This window comes from Triplophysa rosa, linkage group LG15, assembly GCF_024868665.1.
Source record: "Triplophysa rosa linkage group LG15, Trosa_1v2, whole genome shotgun sequence".
Classification (NCBI taxonomy): Eukaryota; Metazoa; Chordata; class Actinopteri; order Cypriniformes; family Nemacheilidae; genus Triplophysa; species Triplophysa rosa.
The window spans coordinates 18368105-18389955 of record NC_079904.1 but is presented as its reverse complement, the minus strand read 5'-3'; the positions used below and the strand labels follow the sequence as shown (position 1 = coordinate 18389955).

Below are 21851 nucleotides of genomic sequence, written 5' to 3'. Positions count from 1 at the left end.
CGTGCTAGAAACTCAGAACATGCTATAAAGGAACAACTGACTGAATGTTTTTATTATTTTTTTAAATGGTTTAACTTCATCCAGTCAAATGATTTAAGAAATGGTCAGATGTCTCCTGACTTTTGCCAGTGATTTTCTGATAATTCACAAAGCAGCTGCATCTGTTTTCATGCTGTCCTTTTTCCTTCATACTTTGCATGAAAAATAATTCAATTGAAATTTATCAAGTTTTTTTGCTGCAAAGCAGTTGTACAGTAAACACATTGTAAAGCATACAATAAATACATACATTTAGATTTATCGTTGTAAAGTTAATCATGAATTCTGAGACTTTTAGGACTGCATTGTGATTTTGAAAAGATGAACTTTATTCGGAGAGTGTAGTTGGCATATCCATATCAATTGTTATAATAATGACATCAGCAAGTAATGATAACAGTAAGAAACGGCACACTGAAAAGTTTCACCATTCATGAAATTCAAAACAAATGAAAAGCGTGAAAGCACCCCAAGGGACTTGAAATCCAATTTGAGCATTCAGACTGAAGCGCTTTTCAATCATAATTAGATTGTAAATCTTATAGATGTAGTTTCTATTGGGTTTGAAAAAACAGGTTTGTTTTTGCTGTTAAGACTGCAAACAACTAAACAGATTTGAGTCAGATAAGCCAAAAATCAGATTTTGGGGGTTTTAATTGCTGAGCATGCATTTAACGCATGCATCTGCCCACCAAAGCCTGCTACAGTTTTTCAGTGTTACTTATCAAATCATTATGTCATCATAAGTTTCTGTGGGGTTCTGTTTGCTTTTATTTAAATCAGCGTGGCTCCCTTTCTGTGGCTTCAATTTGTGTATGTGCTGCAGGGTGTCTGGCATGGGTCTGTAATTATTATCTTAACCCTGATTTGCAGAGAGATGAACAGTAATGATAATTTAAACAACACTTACAATGCTCTCTCTCTCCCTCTCTCGCTGTCTGTTTTTAATCTGTCTGGTCTCTGGGATAGATTTGTCTGTCTCGTTATTTTCTCTACCTTTCCTTCGTGCCGTCATCATATTGGTGCCTTGTGTTGTTGTTTTTACTGATCATCATAGTGATGCTTTGATGTGATGTCTCTAACCAGTGTTTGCTTGGAAAAGTTTATCATCATAAAACATATAGTCACTAACACAAACACACTTTGCTTTCATCTGTATTTGAGCACTTCCCTATACAGTGATTTAGAGTTCAATTACATATTGGCAAATGTTTCCCCAGAAGCTGGACATCTTTCTTTGTAATGCAGATACATCCCCCACATAATGTTTCTCACCAATCCAAATATTTACTCAGTAGGAAATAAGCAGTTTCCTGGCGGGTCGGAGAAAGCCTTCCAACTGCACGGAACGGACAAAAGCAGAGTCATTCAGAATATGTAGTGATTTGCTAAAAGACATTTTTTCTCTTAAGTGATTTATATATTTTATATGTTCTTATGTCTATACTGTACATGTCATATCTGTTGGATCCACTATGAGATTTAGAACTGTTTTTTATTGTGTGTTTTAAGCAACAGTTGCTTGACGTTTTTGTCTGTATTTAAATTATTGTACCTCCAAATCCCGTCAGGGTGTGTGACGTGTGCGTAAAAATCTTTAAATAAATCTTTTTTCTAAGCAGGAACAGCTATTGAATATAAAACAATGCTTTTATTTTCTGACTGTGAGTGAAACAGTAATTTGGGAGGAATTGAAAATAATTGAAAAAAGCTTGGCAATGATGTCACCTATAAAGTTTGTTACAGAGGTAGAGCAAGTCATTAATAAAATGGTTATTTTTTGCAATTTTTGCATTCTTTATATATAAAGTATGTAGAGAGCTTGTCATTGAAGTAGTTGGCGTTCCTACTCAATTGCATTATACAACTGTATCTTATGTCTGATCACATGAGCTCCGCAGTCTGAGCTCCCATAGTTGCGAGTACTATGTCGATGCTCCTGTACATAAAGTTTGCTTTATGCAGATTCTGCTAAATTTGCCTCATCATCATCAAAACAGAAAGCCAAACATTTGCTAACCTTGAACACTTCTTTTTATACTTTTTTTACAGGTATATATCTATCTGACCTGACCTACATTGATTCGGCGTATCCCTCTACTGGCAGCATTCTAGAAAACGAGCAGCGCTCAAACCTTATAAACAATATTCTGAGAATCATCTCAGATCTGCAGAGATCCTGTGAATACGGTGAGTTGTACAGCATTAAAGGGCTAGTTCACTCAAAAATGAAAATTCTGTCATCATTTACTCACCCTCAGGTTGTTTCAAACCTACTGTATATACATTTATTTGTTCTGTTAAACACAAAGATATTTGTAAGAATGTTAGCCATTTTCAGTTCTGACAATAAATTCAATTCAATTCAAAAAACATATTGTATCTTTTTTTGTTCTGTTGAACACAAAGTGAGATATTTTGAAGAATTTAGGAAAACAAACAGTTCTGGGGCACCTTTGACTACCATTTATGTTTTCCTATTATGGCAGTCAATGATGTCACAAAATTGAAAATTGCTAACATTCTTCCAAATATCTTTCTCTATGTTCATCAGAACAAAGAAATTTATGCAGGTATGAAATGACATGAGGCTGAGTGAATGATGATAGAATTTTCATTTTTGGGTGAACTATCACTTTAATGTTTTTGTTAACTTGGAAACACTTCTTAATAGTAATACTAACCTCTGAATTCATTTCTCTCTCGGTCACAGATATCCCAGTATTGCCGCATGTCCAGAAGTATCTAAATTCTGTTCGCTACATTGAGGAGCTACAGAAGTTTGTTGAGGATGACAATTATAAGTAAGCAGCGGTTGTGTTTATGTCAGGACATTACGTGTAAGTGTGTTTTTGATATATACTCAAGCTTGTGTATATTTGCACAGGTTGTCTCTAAAGATTGAGCCACCAGCTACCAGCACATCTCGAACCACTGCCTCTAGAGAAGATCTCACGGGTGAGAAACACTCATATTCCACATTCTTTGTGGTTGAAGCAACAAGTAATAAATCTGTTGCTTTTATGGTAAAAAAAGGCAACTGTGGTTGCCGAAAACTTGTGTAAAAATACAGGAAATGTAAAGAACTGAAAAATATGGTGGCAAAATTTGACTCAATACAGCAAATTTTGTATATTTTATAATTGTAAACCATATATTTAACGACATAGTTTGTATACCTTTGTTTAACCATATAATTTATTAACTATAGATGGTTTCATCGGGTACACACGCCTGGCCCAAAGTTAACTTCTGGTCTGTGTTTGGTTATAACAACTTATTTTATATTTAATTTGTATTAATACTAATGTATATTAATATTATATTATCAATTATATTAAAATTACAGAGGCCTACCGGAAGTTAAGTTTGGGCCACATAACGTTTGTTTATATTGTTGCTGCTGAAACCATCTATATAGATAACTAACATACTGTATATGAATGATGAACTGACATAACTGAATGATATGACATATAACTGTATGTTTTTGCAGGTAACCGGGTTTTTACTGCAACATTTTTGCATTAAAAATACAAACATATATCCCTTTAGTGTTAGTCTGAGTTGTCTGGATCAGTGGTTCTCAAACTTTTTCGTTGTGCCTTTTGTGTAGAGTTCATCGCTTTGCATCCCCCCAAATAAAAACGTATAATCTTAAACTTAGAATTTGAATTAAACCCAGAACATTCTGTTATACAATGCTGGAACATCAGTGCTTTTGGTTGGTGGTCTTATTTTTCTGATTGCATAAAAGATCAATTTCATATAATGCCACAAAATATGTTCCCCCCTGGATCCATTTTGGGGCCCCCAGATTGAGAACCAATGGTCTGGATATTCTAATAAGACATCTGATCATTTTACTTAGTTTTTACAGTTTCTTTTACCCCACCCACTATTGATTCTTATTCCGTATACAGTAGTTGTATGCTAAATATTAAAAAAATGTTTTTTTTAACATCTTATGTTTATTTAAAACAAGCAGCGGATACTTCAGTAATGCGCTGTAGTTAACTTGCTCTTTTTTGTGGCACAGGTCCAGACAGTTCCGCATCCCCGTTATGTGGACGTCAAGGAAATGTTGCTGAGGGTGCCCACCCCAAAGTTCCGCCCACCCCACCCTCGCCCCGAAACCTCATCACCTACGGACACAGAAAGTGCCACAGCCTTGGCTACAAGTACGTTTTTGTCATTCCTGCATTACATTCGGGTCAGATTGCATGCTTATTGCTTACAAATCAAAGTCTTAAACCTTGCTATTGCTACTCCTATGTACAGTTAGGGCCATAAATATTTGGACAGAAGCACATTTTTTGTTATTTTAACTGTGTATGAAAGTGTATTCGAGTTACAGTTTTATAATAGATATTGTCTTAAAGTGCACACTCTCAGCTTTATTTAGAGTGTATTCACATCCAGATTAGCTGAAGGATTTAGGAATTACAGCTCTTTAATATGAAGCTCTCCCCTTTTTCAAGGGACGAAAAGTAATTGGACAGTTGAATCAAAAGCTGTTTTATTCACAGGTATGGGCTTTTCCTTAAATAATTTCTTCATAAATGAAGCATGTTAAAGGTCTGGAGTTGATTCTACATGTGGTGTTTGCATTTGGAAGCTGTTGCTGTGAACCCACATCATGGGGTTCAGGGAGATCTCCATGCAAGTGAAACAGACCATAGTTAGATTTTAAAAACACTACACATCCGTCAGCAAGATGCCAGGAACATTAAGAGCGGCCAAATCAACAATTTGGGACATTCTGGGGGAAAAAAAACACACCACTGAGCTCAGTAACAAAACAATCCTAGGTGTCCATATGAGATCAAAGTGGTGGATGATGACATTATCCTCTCCATGATAAAGAAAAACATCTTCACAACTTCCAGACAAGTGAAGAATTAATCCGGATGCGTCTGTCTTCTGTTACATCACCAAAAAAACACCAGTGACCCAGTGCCTGAGGACGTCATGCATGGAAATGGAATCACACTGCCTGAACACTATTTTACTGAAGATGTTGTATGCTCATATCATGAGATATTCCAAGCCTTCTCCATGTCTTTTATTCTTTTTAGTCTTATGCAGGCTGAAATTAATTTGATCTCTCCAAAAATATGCTTTATAGAGCTTGTTCGGCTATTTCAGAAGTCTAATCTACCCATCCTATTCTTGAGGCTTTTACACCTTGTTGTGAACCCTCTCTATTTTTTCCTTGTATTCTCTTTATTGTTTTGATTGACAAACATTGACATATTTACCTCTTGGAGAGTGTTCTTCACTTGTCTGGACGTTGTGAAGGTGTTTTTCTTTATCATGGAGAGGATAATGTCATCATCCACCACTTTTATCTCATATGAACGCCCACAATTGTTTTGTTACTGAGCTCAGCAGTGTGTTGTTTTTTTCTTAGAATGTACCAAATTGTTGATTTGGCTGCTCTTAAATGCTTCATTTATGACAAAATTATTTAAGGAAAAGCCCATACCTGTGAATAAAACAGCTTTTTATTAAACTGTCCAATTACTTTTGGTCCCTTGAAAAAGGGGGAGCTTCATATTAAAGAGCTGTAATTCCTAAATCCTTCAGCTAATCTGGATGTGAATACACTCTAAATAAAGCTGAGAGTGTGCACTTTAAGACAATATCCATTATAAAACTGTAACTCGAAAACATATTGATACACAGCTAAAATAACAAAAAATGTGCCTCTGTCCAAATATTTATGGCCCTAACTGTACATATTAAAAGTTGAGCCAAGTAAAACCTAGAAATTTCAGCCTTTATTCTCTGTCATAATGTATGTTCTACTGCTGCAGTTTTATTCACAAAACAAGCACGGCAGAGTTTAAAAGTGCAACGTTCCCCAACGCTGGATCCAGACACCTGCTGGATGACAGTGTGCTGGAAAGCCACACACCCACACGAGGGCATGCGGAGAGCTCAACGCTGTCGAGTGGCATTTCACTGGGTATAACTCACACAGACAAATTCATTTGGATTAAATCGAGGATGACAGATTTTTTCGATTTACGTTGTGATGTTGTTTATTTTCAGGAAGCAGTGAAGGGTCAGAGCTCAGTGAAGAGATGTCTTGGCCTGCTTTTGAGAGGTGGGTCTTATGAAACGTTCACACTTGCAGACACTGTCAAGGACAATTTCACATGCACATACATGACCACATACGTGAGTACGTATGGAAACAGCATGTCTTCTTGGATCATGCTGGAATCTTATGGAACCCTCCCCAATTCCTGTTGACCCACGTAAAACAGAGTCAGGGACACCAAATGCTTCTTCATATTGAATGTTTTTCATCATCATCATGATTGAATGAACATGGTTATTTTTTATAAAGGTTTTGCTTATGTTGTAATTTGGTGGTTTATTACATCACTTATGGCCTAAAATGAAAAAAGTATGGCATTAACTAGCTTTGAGGCTTTTAGTTTCCCATAATGCATCTTGGCTAATTTGAGCTCTAGCATGAATTCGCATTGTATGTATCCAAATGTGTTAAAAAAGGATCTTGGTCCAACATGTGGCACAAAAGAGTTTGTTTTGCACTCTTCAGCTGCTTGCGCTTTCCTTTGACCCCAAAAGACTGCCGAATTCCCTCATTAGTGGTTTACCTCTCTTCCTAATGGGATAAACTTCTTATAAAGGGAAAAGACTTTAAGAATGTTAGCTTTTGTTACAGCTTTTACTGATTTGGGTAGAAAATGCTTGTATCACATTGCTAGTTTACCATGCTGAGTAGGGTGTACATAAAAGTACTGCCCTAAGTGCATGTCACTGTTGAAAAAACCAGCAAATGCTGGTTAGGTATGTTTTTAAGCAAGGTAGCTGGTTTGAGCTGGTTTAAGCTGGCCATGTGCTGGTCCTTAGCTGGTTTAAGCTGGTTATGAGCTGGTCCTGAGCTAGGAGCTAGCTGCTTGGGACCAGCACATGACCAGCTTAAACCAGCTAAGGACCAGCTCAAACCACCTTGCTTCAAAACATACCTAACCAGCATATGCTGTTTTTTTCAGCAGGGGTGATTTGAGTTATTTGTCCCTCCATGTTCTAAAATGACATTCATAAAACAGATGGATTCTGAATCTGAATTTGACTGGATGTGCCACCTTCAAAAAATTCATCAGCTGGATTTTGTAATTTAGAAAAATCTTTGTAGTTATATCAGCAATCTTGTTGCATGTTGCGACTGGTTAGGGCAAACAATGCATGTACATGGATGGAAGAAAAGTTTTTATCACTTGACCCAGTGGTGTATATATCAGCTGTTTTGTTTTATGCGCTGCCAGCCAGAGTATTTAGAACATAACAGGACATTGAGAAAAGTCCAGGGTACAGATCTCTAGCACAGCCTGTACTTGTTGTGTGTGTGAGGGCTATGACTGATCACTGCCCCACTATGACTCACACCCAACAGGACTCGACTCTATCACTCTCTGGGTCCTGTCAGCCGAGTGGGCCGCATGTCCTGCAGAGGAGCGCTCAGGCCCAGCAGGTAACTCACAACCCTCCAACCCCTGCCAGGGTCTTTCTCTATCTGACTCCCCGTGAGCTACAAAGAACAGACTGTGTGTGCAGTACTGCTGGTGTGTGTTTTCCTGCTGTGAAATCAGGTGGTGGACTTTTTCTGAATCACCTGTGTGTGGTGTCATTTCTAATGCTTCAGTCGTAGCTTATTGCTGCTAATCGAAATCAAAAGCCACCGCAGTAGTATGATCTTGAGTGCTCTGCCTTCTTTTCTCAAAACACACACTTTTGTAATAGATGCGTGTATGTGTTCTACTTCATTCGTGAACAAAACTGTTCTCACTTGTTGCAGTGTTTTAAAATTGGATGTGTTCTGGATATAAGTTTTACAGTCTACAGTAATGCCGTGTTTACACCAAAAGCGAACTATCGTGTTCCACACTCTTTATTACTCACGGGAAAAGTTCGTTATTTTCGCACGAGTGATGCAAAAACCATCATGCAACGGGGAGTGTCTTCACGCATCCAGACCCCGTCAAAGTGTCAATGAGCTTTTCACACAAATTTCTCGCTCGAGTTGAAATGTTTCAATTTGCACGGATTACGTGTTTGATGCGCATTCGCGGCAATCGCACTGCCCAGTTCACATCTATTTGTGTGTTTGCATTGACTTTGTATGTAATTTACTCATTTTTGGTTTTGGTGATTCAATTCACTTTTGGTGTAAATACAGCATAACATTGACCACACAGAATACTGCAGTTGAGTTTAAACAATACAGGGAGGTGTTAATGTGTTTTCTGTAATTGATCTTTGTCCACATTCAGGGATATGATTAAAATGGCTTTAATCTAAAGGCTATTCACACTGATCCAACAAACACCAACATTCTAAATTGACATTGACATTGATCCAACAGGGGTTTCAAACTGAGCCAACAAACGCATTTTATATACAGTATATAGTTTTTGTTAAAGGTCATCTACTGTATATGATTATGACTGTTTACAAAAAAATGGGTAACATTTTAGGTGGATAATACTTAAGTACTCTTATAAAGTCTTAATATTCTAAATATATGTTTTTTAAGCATTTGCTCCTGCGTCTCATAAATAAGACAAAACATTCAAACCAAAGCCTTTAGAGAGCCATAAAAGTATAAGATAGTCAAAGGGGCGATTCACATTTCGCGTCTAAAACCGTGCGGAAAACGCTAGCTGTGACACTTTCTGTTGTTATATGACCTGCGGTGTGTGCGCGGCACTCTGTAAATTTGAACTATTTCCATCTCGATGCGGCGCCGGTGCACCTAGAAAAATGTGCGTGACGCGCATACTGTGCGACCGTAGCACTCCCTATTTGAGCGTGCCTGCCATGTGTTTACATTTAAAATAACGAACTTGTGCGTGCAAAAGACGCGAAATGTGAATCACCCCTAAGGATATTCTTTTTTCTGTGTGGATTCACACATGAATATTTTTCTTGTGAAATACATTAACGCACTACATTTTTGGCATTGTAGTGAGTACTTTAGTTCTTGAAAGTTATTAATTATTTTTTTTATAATACTATAATTGTGTAAAATGACTTTTATCCTACAATTATCACTGTTCACTGTTTTGAGGTGTTTTTTTAAGTATGTGTACGACGACCATGCTGCAGACACGTTGTTTATTACTCAAATTATGTATATCTTGTGAAGACAAAATGTCTAAAATGGCCTTACCTAGCTGTTGTTGCTTTATTCATTGTTGCTGGAGATTTTGTTACTATTCACTAATGGAGAATTTGCTACGATCATGTAAAAGTACACTCACTGACTACACAAAAGACACTGTCAGAGAAACTCACACAAAATAATTGAAACAGATATAGGTCAGTAATATCTCTTCAGTTACAATGGAATGGTACACCCAAACAATGAGAACTCTCATCATTTACCCCCCTTTATTTTCTTCAAAACCTGTATAAAAGTCGGCTGAACATGAGAAGAAATTTTGTTTTTTTCCGTACAATAAAACTGTATGCAATATATCTCCTGTTGTGTTCAATGTCATAAAGGTTTGGAACCACATGAGGGTCAGTAAATGATGGCAGAATTTTTGTGTTGCTTTTTCCTCACAAATGACTCATTTTCTCACCTTTCCTGGCCCTTCACCTTTCAAACACTCCCATTCTCTTCACATCATGACTTTGGGGTGTGGTGTTTAAATATATCTTTACTAAATATTTAAGTGTGTGTACATGTCACATGTCCCCGTGTGTAGATTTATCCTCTGTATGTGTGTGTTTGCAGTTCTGCTGAGTCGGAGGAGCTAGCCGTGCATCTGTACCCAGGGGCCGTCACAGTCCAGGGCGTCCTGCGCAGGAAAACTGTCCTCAAGGAGGGCAAGAAGCCAACGGTGAGAGCACAGCACCATTTTAACTCCTCATTTATATCCCCTATGAACTCCATTTAATCTCTTCCTGTGTAAAAAAATCACAGACTATATCTAGAGACCATGTACAATGCACTCGAAACCACTCAGAACTCATACAGCAACCACATAGTAGTGCTCTGGCAAGTGTTCTAGTATTTAAATTTGAGTCCTTAATAGCTTCATATCTGTTCCAACTCTTAGAGCCTTATTGCTTTCTCCTGTCTTCCCTGATCTTTCCAAGTTACTTTCTCTCAGGCTTGCCAAGTGTTCTTTTCTGCTGTTAATCTCATCTCATCCAAAAATACAATCTGTATAATTGTGCTAGTTAGGAGACAAAATTAATGAATAGAAAAACTAAAAAGATATATACAAATGATTTTATACAGATTTTCTCCCAGTCTTTAATCATTTAGGCTATAAGCTCTTAACTGTCAATCATGTCTCTTATTAGCTCCATCAAACCCAGCTGGTTTGTTCAGAGAATCTGTGAATGGTGCCAAAGCAGTAAAAGAAACTGCATTAAAGTCTAGACATGGAAGCAGAGAGACCTTTATCTCCTGCGCATGTTTGGTCTGCCACTACTGTATATCTGATTTTATATCTGTATATATCTTTGGAGCTTTTACTCACACACACGATTACTGTATCTATCTAAATGAAGATTTTCCATAGATTTCTATTGCGTTTACACTCGGCTAGTTATAAACACTATAACCTCACCCTAACCCAAACTCAAAGCATAATTCTAAAAGAAAAGTAGAACATTTAAATGCTGCCTCAAACTGTGTCTTGTGTTTGTGTGTAGACTAATGTTGATTCTCATTAATTCTCTCTAGGTGGCAGCGTGGACTAAATATTGGGTGGCTCTTTGTGGTAATCATCTTTACTACTATACAGCTAAGTCCCTCAAAGCCACAGAAAGAAAACATGTGAGTTTTCCCACTTTCTCAGATACTTTCACCCACACATTCTTGCAAACCAAACCTATGTCTTTTAACTTAAAGACTTGACTATATTGTCGCCAAGAAGCACCCCCATATTAATAGGAAGGGCCATCCAACATGAAAATGACTAGTCACGTTTCAAATTTTTCATGAAGTTTATGTGTGGATAAATATGAAATTCTGAGTACATAGACTGCAATGCAACAAAAGTTTGTTCAAATAGTTGGCAAAGGGCAATGGGTTGTACAGACAGCACAAAATAAACTGGTGGAAAATATGAGTACAGCTTGTGGCGTAGTGGTTGTGGTGAATGTGGTTAGGTATCATGAAACCTTGTCTGAACATGTCTGGGTCATGTGTCTTTTAATATCTAGTAAGAGAAATTAATAAATTGTATTTAGCCTATAAGAAAGCTTTTCTTGAACCATTAAGAATTTTTATATTCAGTGGCTTCTCTTACTTTTCTTACTGATATTTAGTGGCAATTTATTAGGAAGTGATGGTTGACTAGTTGGATGGAAACGGTGCTTATTCTCAAATGTTTTATGCGATATTCCAATTTTGAGCATAACCTAAATTCGCAGCTTTGGATGGAAACCCAGCTAATGAAGCACAGTAAATACCCTGCACAACAACATAAAGATCAATATTGTATTTAAAAAAAAATATTTAAATAATGATACCGTATACCATGTGATTTTGTAGAAAAAATATTTATATTTTTCAGTAAATCATAGTAGTTCTTAAATCCACAGTATATTTTTGGTTTACTAATAAAAACCTAACCCATTCGACTTTAAAAATTCTGCTCCAAGTTTATAAGATTTGATCTAAGTTGATTTTTACCAGCCTTATTCATTTTATGTACATTATACAGTCCAAGGGTGGTCCATCTGAGACTGATGCAGCTTGCATCATAACAGATAAACTGATGACACTCGTCATTTACGAGGAAGAAAACATCTTTTTTACCTTCAGCAAGATGCGTCACCACGTAATGAAGTCAGTATGACATGTGGTCTCATGGTACATGGTCCAGCGAGCCTGTATCTAGTAGATGCATGCATTGTGTGTGCCAGGAACGTTCCACAGAATGAGTCAATCAGACAGAAAGCCCTGGGCGGTGGTCACAGGATTGTGACACAGTACAGGAGGTATACACTTAGGAGCCAGGACGGATAGAAAATGAAGTATGCTAACAAACAGAATGCCTGATGTCTGAAAAATCCGTCTTGGATGCTAAAGGACACCAGCTGGTTGCAGTCATTGGATGATGAGATGAATGACATCATCATATGGGCCTAGCTATCACACAATAACAGAATTAATAAAAAGCACATGTGGATTAGAGACACACACACAGCTTGTTTACACTATATATGTTTTTGGAATCAAAAAGATTGGGGGACCTATGTAGTGTGACCTACACCCTTTGAAAATAGTTTTGCAGTGGTCTTTTATTATGTTTCCGTTTTTTTTATTTACTTTTTTAAGGTTATGTATTTAAGTAAAATGATCTGTTTTGTGTATTCTATGAAGAAGCTACATTTCTCCCACATTCCAGATAAATTTGATTAAAAAATGCGTTTATTTGCAGAAAAATGAAGCGGGACAAACAGGTCAAAATGACAATAAAGATCCAATGTTTGCAGATCTTAAATACTGCAAAATAGTTAATATTCACGTTTAAACAACACAATACTAATGTTTTTACATGTATTTTAGGATCAGTTCAAAAATGAATATTTGATGGAATACGCCTGATTTTTTTGGAACTTTGATGCGTCTTGGTATTTTATCAGTCTTTTTCATTGGTGTTGACTTTGCCATTCCTGAGGTTTGTTTCTGTTGAAATTCAAAACTGGAGTGGTCTTTTATTTTCTACTGGGGCTGTATATGTACATTATAGGTCATCCTTAAAGGTCATCCAATGGTCAGACACATTTTTGCATTTAATATATGTATTTAATATATATTATTGTTATACATTGTCTGTCTCTTTACAGTTTAAGTCAACTGCCAGCAAAACGGTTCCTGTTGTGGGCTTGATGGCCATGATGGCAGATGACCCGGAGCATCCCGACGTCTTCATGCTGACAGACTCTGAGCACGGTGAGTGAGCCACAGCCAATCACACACATTCATATTCTGATAGAATTGTCTGAACAACACTGACCAAAGGTTTTGTTGCAGTAGCATGGGAAAAACAATTGCAATATTTACTTTTACACCTGCTGGTACTGCTCATCTGGTCCAAATCAGTGCACATGCTTTCCATTGTGTATGAAAGAAAGACACGAGTAGGCCTGCATTGATTCTGTGTGAATATGTAGTTTTGCACCCTGACCTAAGCGCCTCCACTGTAGTGCCACCCAAACACATGGCCCTTTACCCGCATGGGCGGTACTTTCTGTATAGTGTCCATACAGTATTTTCTCTTAAATCTGCTCTTTGTCTGTTTTTGTGTTTACAGGAAACTCATATAAGTTCCAGGCAGGGAACAGAATGAACGCTTTACTATGGTTCAAACATTTAAGTGCGGCATGTCAAAGCAACAGGCAACAGGTGAGGTTTGTGTATGTTTAAGCTGAAAGCATTCACTTACTAAAGAAAATGCAATGTGCACATTGAAAGGCTGTGTTTTGATGTTAATTGTTTCTTAGAAGCCATTGTATGTGGAAGTCTTCAGGGTTTAGTAAATAACCTTTTCAAATTGGATTCAGGAATGAGAAAATTAGCAGACAGTCGTTGAGGGTTTCAGCGGGATCTATTGCATTAAATGTGTTTTTTCATAATGGCTTATTGAAACAAGTGCACAGTTCATAATAACCTCCAAAATCATGGTTCATAAATAAACGTTTAGTTATTTAAAGGAATAAAAAATCCCTTATGCCATGCCAGATGTACAGTATATGACTTCCAACACAAATAAATAGTTTTATCTTTTTGTTTACTCAACTCAACTTTATTTATTTAGCGCTTTTTACAATTGTCATTATTACAAAGCAGCTGTACATAAGACATATTGACTATAAGCAAAACAATTAAAGTTGTACCTGTAAAAACAAGAAAAAGGTGAAAACACAGAAGACAGACATACCCACATACAAAACTGTCATGGCTCTGCTTCATTTAGTCATGTTTTTCTTGGTCCTGTAGCACAGTCATGACAAAGCCTTTGGTTATGTGTGGAGAGAAACATATTATTGTCCTTTTGACAATAATATACGTTCTCTCCAGTGTCTCGTCTCTGTTCCCGCCATCTCGTTTCCTCGTTAACTTTCCCTGAGTGTTTTATCTCCCACACCTGCCCCTTGCTAATTATCCTTTGTCTGTCTCCCTATATAATGCCCTCATGTTTCTTTGTCTTGTGCTGTTGGATTACGTTTGTTGTGCGTGTACTGTTTACCCCGTATGTTATGTCGTGTTGATGTGAGTACTTTGCCTTGCCCTTGTTTTCCCTTTCTATGTATTTAAGACATTGTGTTGTTGTTTTCTAGTTTAGTTTTAGGTTTTTTTGCCCAGCTGTTTTTGCCCCCTCGTGGGTAGTGTTTTGTTCTGGTTTTGTATTTAAGTTCATCCTAGTGTCTGACACCCCCTCGTGGGTATTTCCTTTGTTTTGTCTTGTTTCATAAATGTCTGTTAACCCCTTACTACCTGCCTGCATCTGGGTTCTCTCCTCGCAACACCGTGACACAAAACACTCCACACACACAATATGCACAAGTACTAACACACATAGACATAGACACACACACACGGACGCGCACGCACACACGTACACAAACAAATACGCACACACAGTCACGCATGCACACGCACACACACACACACACACACACACACACACACGCACACACACAGTGAGAGCAAACATTTAAGATAAAGGAGAGAGAAGCACAGGTCAAATGTAACAGACTATAAATTCCTATATGCAATATTAATTATGTAAAACTTAAAAATTGTAAAGCAGCCCCCCCGGCCAGGCAAATAGTGCAAAAAAACAGTAAGCAAACGGTGGCGAGGAACCCAAAACTCTAATCGAGAAAAAAGAACCCAGGCCCAACCAGGGGATTCCAGTTCCCCTCTGCCAAAAGCTGCTGCCTCTGCACAAGCTCCACAGAGCTTGCACAACCAGGCTAAATAAAAATAAATAAATTTTCTAATAAGGTAAATTATAGTTTTAAGATTATCATTAATAATCTAATAGCACTTGAAATTTTGTAGTGAAGACGTGTCAAGTGACCGCGTCCTTCTTTATCCAGGTCTATCATCTCAGCTCTTGTCAGGTCGCCACTTCCCATTCTCCGCTCTACCATCAGGTCTGGCCATGAACTGTATACTGCTCACTGTGGTAACCTTAGAACAATGACTGGCTGAGAGTAGAGTACTGCTGCACTCTTTGATGCAACAAGTACATCAGTTGTGTTTTTGGTTCCGGTTGATCTAACTAATGCAGCCTAAACCCTCAGAGGATTTATATTATGGAAGTGTAGTGTATGCAAGATTAAAAAGATGCGTCTTTAGTCTAGATTTAAACTGACAGAGTGTGTCTGCCTCCCGGCCAGTGCAGGGAAGACTATTCCAAAGTCTAGGCGCTAGATAGGAAAAGGATCTACCACCTGCACTTGATTTTGAAATTCTACCTTTACCTTGTTGAAGCTCCAAAAACAAATGAATTATTAAAACTGCACTACCCAGAATGCACTTGTTATTTTGCTAGATGCTTACTTTCACGTGATTTAAAGGGATAGTTCACCCCAAATTGAAAATTCTGTCATCATTTACTCACCCTTTTGTCATTTCAAACGTGTATGAGTTTCTTTCTTCCACACAACAGATGTTTTGAAGAAAGTTTTTAACTGAACAACAGCGGTACCCAGTCACTTCTATTGTATGGACACAAAACCAATGCAGGTCAATGCATACCGTCATTGTTCGGTTACATTATTCAAAATATCTTCTTTTGTCTTCTGCAGAAGATAGAAAGTCATATACAGGTTTAAAATGACAAAAGGTTGAGTAAATGATGACAGAATTTTCATTTTGGGGTGAACTATACCTTTAACCCCAACAGACTCTTTTGTAAACGTGTATTTAACTACAAATTGGGTTCAGTACAGATTGATGGTTTCAACATGCCATGTTGGTTGATCGCCCTTTAAAGAGCAAACAGTCGTGGCTTTGTTTTTTTCCACATTTCTCTGTTTGAATGGCCCAATGTGTCAATGTCTGGCAGGAATACTTCCCTATGTGAACAATGGAAAAAGGGTGGGAGTGTTTGAAAAATCTGTGTGAAAACAGTTTCACTGTAAAGTACCGATAGTGTTTCGGAAATTACGCACTGCAGCTTTAAAGAAAAAAAACATGTATGAAAACAGGCAAGCAACCCTAATATGTTCAACTTTCTTCAAATCTCTCTTTCTGCCTCTCACAGGTCCCAGCGAATCTAATGTCCTTTGAATGAATGAGACCAGGACAAATCAAAAACATTGGGAGCTGATGAACGGCTGGATGAGTAGAGAGCAGAGGAATACGAGGATTACCGGGGGTAGGGGGGCAAAGAGGCCGGAGATGAATAAAAAAGCTAAAGACTCCAGTGTTTCGTGTGTTGGAGCTTTTCCACTGCCGTCACCCAGCCTGAGCCCCACAGCAAGCTCTCTAGCACCACTGCCTTAACAAGCAGAGTGTGTGTGTGTGTGCAGCCTTAAAAACCGTTTATGTAACGGTTTTAATTTGCCTAGCAACCGTCTGGTCCTCATAGCACCCACCAACTTCATGGGTTTTGTGAACATCATGTGTGTAAACATTTGAAGTGATTTTCTGTTTGTCTACTCCCCCCTAGTGGCAAAACATTTTTTTCCAGTCTCCTAGTATCAGCAGAAACCAGGGTCCTCACAACATGCTGTGTAGTCATGGTCCTCACAAGTATAGCAAAACACGTATGTGTGTGTGTGTGTGTGTGCGTGCGTGCGTGTGCGTGTGTGCGCGTGCGTGTTTGTGTGTGTGCGTGTGCGTGTTTGTGTGTGTGCGTGTGCGTGTTTGTTTGTGTGTGTGTGCATGAAAGAGATGGATTTCCCCAGCAGCAATGCTGTCTTCTCCACTGGCATCTAAATCTGAAAGGACCTCATTTCTTTTAGTTTTTTTATTTACACATCCTCCGTCGTCCAAAGTGAGGAATGCATGAGCACCTCAGTCTTGGACTCTTCACAGACTTCTGGAGTTTGTTTACCCAACCTTTACATTATCATGGCTTGCTGCTGTTATTCTTTTTTATGTGATTGTTAAAAAAACTGATCAATACTTCCTACCCCAGAACAACTTGGAAATCTCTTTCTCTGGATGACCAACCCTAACATGCAGACACAAAATCACACAATCGACCCCGATTGTCTTTTCGCACACTTGAGTTAGACTTATGTGAGCGTGACACAAGATTCTCCACAAGCAGGTTTAACTGCGGAAAATGAAAGTCCCTCGCTTATTACCAGAAAGGGTTCCGATTTTCGATTAATTCCAGATGAAACAAATCCGCATTCTTTAACAACTTCAGTAATCTTGTTCAGTTTCTGTAACCTTTTTATCTCATTTTATTACAAGGCACCTAAAATTGTAAAAGCTGCGTAGGAAGAAGAGATAAATAAGTCACACGGAACTATGAGATGTTGAAAGAAACACTCCCGGGTACTAAAGATGAATGTCACAATGCCATGTTATGATATTCACGGGAAGAGCAAAACACGTTCAACTACAAAGCACACTTGTTTACCCAAGTTCAAACACAAAGTCAACAAAACTCTTTCTTCACACTTTTAAAGTCACTTGAAAGCTGTAAGAATGTCAGTGGATGCGACAGTCAGTAGGTTTACATCTCCAAACTTGTATTTGGTCCCATTTATAATTTATGTTTTTTTCAGTCTACCAATGCTTTTCCATTTGAAATTGTGGGAGCAGGGGTGGCGTGTTGGCAGTTAGCAGTAAACTTTTGTTATGTATTTTCTTTTAATGTTTTTTTCCTTTTGCTTTAATGTGGTTATGCTTAATTGTATGATATTTTATTTCAGTATTACTGGGATAGTTGCACATGTCTAGATTATTTTAATAGTCTGTTACGTTAACATGTTACATTATTTTGTCTCGTCAAGTAACGCCACAACTCGGCACGTGGCCATTCTTGTTTGCTCTTTTGAGAGAACAGCTGACGGGGAGGTTTGATATTTGTTTGCTTTTAGCTGCCGCCCAGACCCAGACCCAGTTTGTGTGCATATATATGTTTGCTCTTTCTATATCAATTTTTGGGAGAGGAACAAATGAATAGGATCACTGTTTTGCAGAAACGTTTCATCTGCAGGGCCAGGATGCCTCAGGATGTTCATTTAGAGGGGTCCATCTGTATAGTTATTTTTCAAGACTTTTCCGCATCTTTTTCCTAGGGATTTCATGGACCTGTGCGTGATTCCAAGCTTGGCTCCCCGTTGTGTGGAACGTCTCACTGTAGTTCGAAGTCTTGTTTCCCGCAAACTTTTAGAAGGAAATGTCTTTGCTTCATTGTTTTTTACACTTGGCATTAATATATCATAAAACAAGAATAGGGCTTTAGTCAGAATCAGATCAGATTTTGTTAACTTTGATCACAGATTATCAGCATGTCAATTTGTTTTCCTTATTTTCGGTGTTTCGGCATGGGACATGAGGGGTTAAAATTAGGAAACAGGGAGAGGAATGAAAAACTGGGTGTGTTTTGTTGCTCATATTCCTAAAAGAATATTTTTGTAATGGCACTTTTTAATAAGGTGTCTCATAAGAAAGACTAGGGCACGATTTGATTTGATTTGATATGACATGCACAGCACAGGCAATACTTAAACATTTATGGAATGCTATTTGTGGGCGTTTAAGTAATCTGAGGTAGTTTTTGTTTACATACATTTGTACTGAGCCTTTAATGTCAGGTGTTAGCACTTTGGGTTATGACTAAAGCTTTGAAGATCTGGATTCTGGGACTAGGTTTCCAAGTTTCAGAGCAAAGTAGAAGTGACTCAGATCGAGATGCTTTTACTTGAAAGTCTGTCATGTTGGGTAAACGTTTACATGGTCCATGGAAAGTTGAAGAATATTTGATTGAAACTTCGATGTCCTTTTTCCCCGAGAACTGAATTGTCATATCTGAGCAGTCATGGGGGCACAGTCATGGAAATTGCATCTAGTTTATTTATAAAGCTGAATGACCCATGCAGTCACACACAGGAGGATTAAAATAGAAGGTTCTAGAAATGAGGAATACTTTATTACATAACAAAAGAGGGTTGCTGGTAGAGTGCCTGTATGCTCATAAACGTCACATCACATACACTTTAGTGATATGATTTATGAAATTTGATAAGTCCTCAACCTTTTCCACAGGGACTTGGACCAAAGTAAATTACAATGCTAGACATTTGAAGAGCTCTAATCCTCTACTGAAGCTTTCTCTCTCTGAAACATTCATTAAACATGACGGGGGATGTTAAAGAATAGTTAGAGGGAGAAACTGTGTATGGACAATAATCTGATCAGGTTTTTCACAGATTTTTTTCTGTTTACCATTTTTTTCACACTACATCCTGCATTCTCTCTTCAATAATATTGATATTGTTTTAATAAACTGCGCTTATATTTGTTTATAGTTTTTTTATTGGTATAACCAGTTTTGGGAAGTGAAGGTTTGAACTGGGACAAGTTAATGCTGTTTTGTCTTTTTTTTTGCGTGAAGTTCTCTGTATCTCCAACTTGCTATAACCATGTAATTTTACTGTCTGTATCTGTGCAATGCATATGATATCATACACATACAAACACAAGTATGCACACCTGTGATGTTAACATATGGACTTCTGATCCTACCTGCCGTTTTTGTTCTAAACTCCACTGCATCACTTGTCTATGTGGTGATGTATAACAAAGAACTGATAGTGTTTTGTAATGAGTCTTAAGAAATTAATTTCCTTTTGTGTGCGTGTGTGTGTGTGTCTCATTCTGTGCCATCCTGTATCACCTGCTCCCACTCACTTTATATCTCTCCTGTCTGACCCCGTGACCTCAGGGGCCAATGGCCCAGGGTAGCGCTATGACCTTTGACCTAAGAGATGTGCTCCTGTGTCCTAGACAGGCCAAAACTAACTAATAAAAACTTTTGGTTGTATGTTTTTTAATCCAGTTGCCTTCTGTGTGCTCTTTTGCTGACTCTGTGCCTGTGGCGTATGACTTTCTGCAGTATAGTGTATTGTCGGAAACATTTATTTAAAAGGTGCTGAGGGTGCGTGCCACACTGCGATGGACCTTACATTTCTCATGTGGCAAATTTATTTGAACCTGGATTTCATTTTTAGATCAGGCTGACAAAGGGTTAACCATTTTACTATTGTACTATTTTATTGTAACATTATAGAAATAAAATAAAAATGCAATGTTAACTGGATGCTAAATAAAGTGTTGTTAAATGTTAACTGGATACTAAATAAAGAATTATAGGTATGCTTTATGAAATCATATGTAGGTTGGGAACCGGGAACCGGTTCATATTCAAATATTAACATATAATCTGATGAAAAAATTGTAAGCATCATGTATATTCTGCATAGAAAACAGTATGTTAAGATCATGCTCTGAATAGAACCCATTGAATGTGTGCTGCCCCATTTACAACAGACAAACGAATGCTGTTGACTTCATTTTATTTGTTTATTTATTTCACAAAACCCTACAATCTTCTGCTAAATCTGTGATAAGTGAAGGAAGGCAGCTTTAGTCACTATAAGCATCGCAATAATCCTAAAAAAAAATGGCTGCAACACTGCAATGTGCCATGGAACTTAAACATTTAAGAAATCATGACAATGAGTTTTTAAAAAAAGTTATCACCATAAACGTGAGGGTACTATGATTATTCTGTCAATTTAAATCCTGCTTCCATATCTTCTAATTGTTTACATGCTGACGCATGCTGTTTAGATGCAGACGTGTAGGCTAAGAGGCTGACAATTAGCCGAATGTGTACTTATTTAGTTTGTGAGCCTTAGTCTACATATTAAAATATTGATTTGAATATGGCAAATTTTTATTTTTAAATCTTTATTTTTAATATGATCACATCATATCCCGTCCTCTGTCAGCCACTCAATGTGGGCATAGTACGTTTGCTGACATCATCCATACCAGCGAGTTTAACCCTGCCTAAGTTTAGAATTGATTTCTTATTTTCCTTAGTAAAAAAACTTTTACTGCTATTCAGGAGAATGTTTTTTGGACCAAAATTGATTAGCTTTTATTTTACGAAATATAGGCTATGATAAAACGCATCTACGTACAAGGTGTAAACAAGGCCCTGAGGATCTTATCTGTGAGAAGGAATTATTTCTACTTTCTACTAAATTTCCTAGTTCCTAGATACACTGTTCTAAAATGTAATATTGAAAAACCTGTAGCACATTTGCAAATGTGCATGTATAAACACGTTATAAAGTCATTGCGGTTTTAAATTAAGGTGCTGGAGCTAGTGTTGTGTGACACCTCCACCTGCTGTTCACAAGCGTTATGATCACCACAATGAAGAATTATACCTATTCTACAATATTGTGCAGTATAGATTGAGAGTTATGTTCTTTATTTATGTGAAATTTAAATTACTATACACATATATGCATACTGTCAGATCATGTTCACTTTTAGCGTTAATTTACCAAATATATTCACAAAATTCATCATTTACTCTGGCCGACTTTCTTCTGAAACACAATAAAAGTGAGACTGCCTTGTCACTGTTCGTTATAATCTATGCATGTGACAGACACTTTTATTTAAAGTAATTTACAGTGCATTCAGTTTTAATTCGTTTGTGTTCCAACCCCATACAGTACATTTGGCAATACTCTAACGTTACTTAGCTTCAGGAACGTTTTCATCGCATTGTTTGTCTACACAATCAAAC

General features: G+C 37.6%; 1 protein-coding gene across 4 annotated transcripts in view; it reads left to right on the top strand.

The window, feature by feature from the left end:
• ralgps2 (Ral GEF with PH domain and SH3 binding motif 2) overlaps nucleotides 1–16582 on the top strand; it is a 177126-nt gene extending 160544 nt beyond the window's left edge. For 3 of the 4 annotated variants that reach the window (XM_057353279.1, XM_057353280.1, XM_057353283.1), the window contains 12 exons: nucleotides 2092–2229; nucleotides 2753–2843; nucleotides 2927–2997; nucleotides 4079–4220; nucleotides 5859–6010; nucleotides 6097–6151; nucleotides 7472–7549; nucleotides 9818–9923; nucleotides 10778–10870; nucleotides 12892–12997; nucleotides 13359–13450; nucleotides 16323–16582. In XM_057353279.1, coding sequence (XP_057209262.1) covers nucleotides 2092–2229; nucleotides 2753–2843; nucleotides 2927–2997; nucleotides 4079–4220; nucleotides 5859–6010; nucleotides 6097–6151; nucleotides 7472–7549; nucleotides 9818–9923; nucleotides 10778–10870; nucleotides 12892–12997; nucleotides 13359–13450; nucleotides 16323–16352 — 1154 coding nt within the window. In that variant the 3' untranslated portion in view covers nucleotides 16353–16582. The remainder of the gene's footprint in view (nucleotides 1–2091; nucleotides 2230–2752; nucleotides 2844–2926; nucleotides 2998–4078; nucleotides 4221–5858; nucleotides 6011–6096; nucleotides 6152–7471; nucleotides 7550–9817; nucleotides 9924–10777; nucleotides 10871–12891; nucleotides 12998–13358; nucleotides 13451–16322) is intronic. The other variant, XM_057353281.1, reaches the window with a different exon arrangement.
• The last annotated feature ends 5269 nt before the right edge of the window (nucleotides 16583–21851 follow it).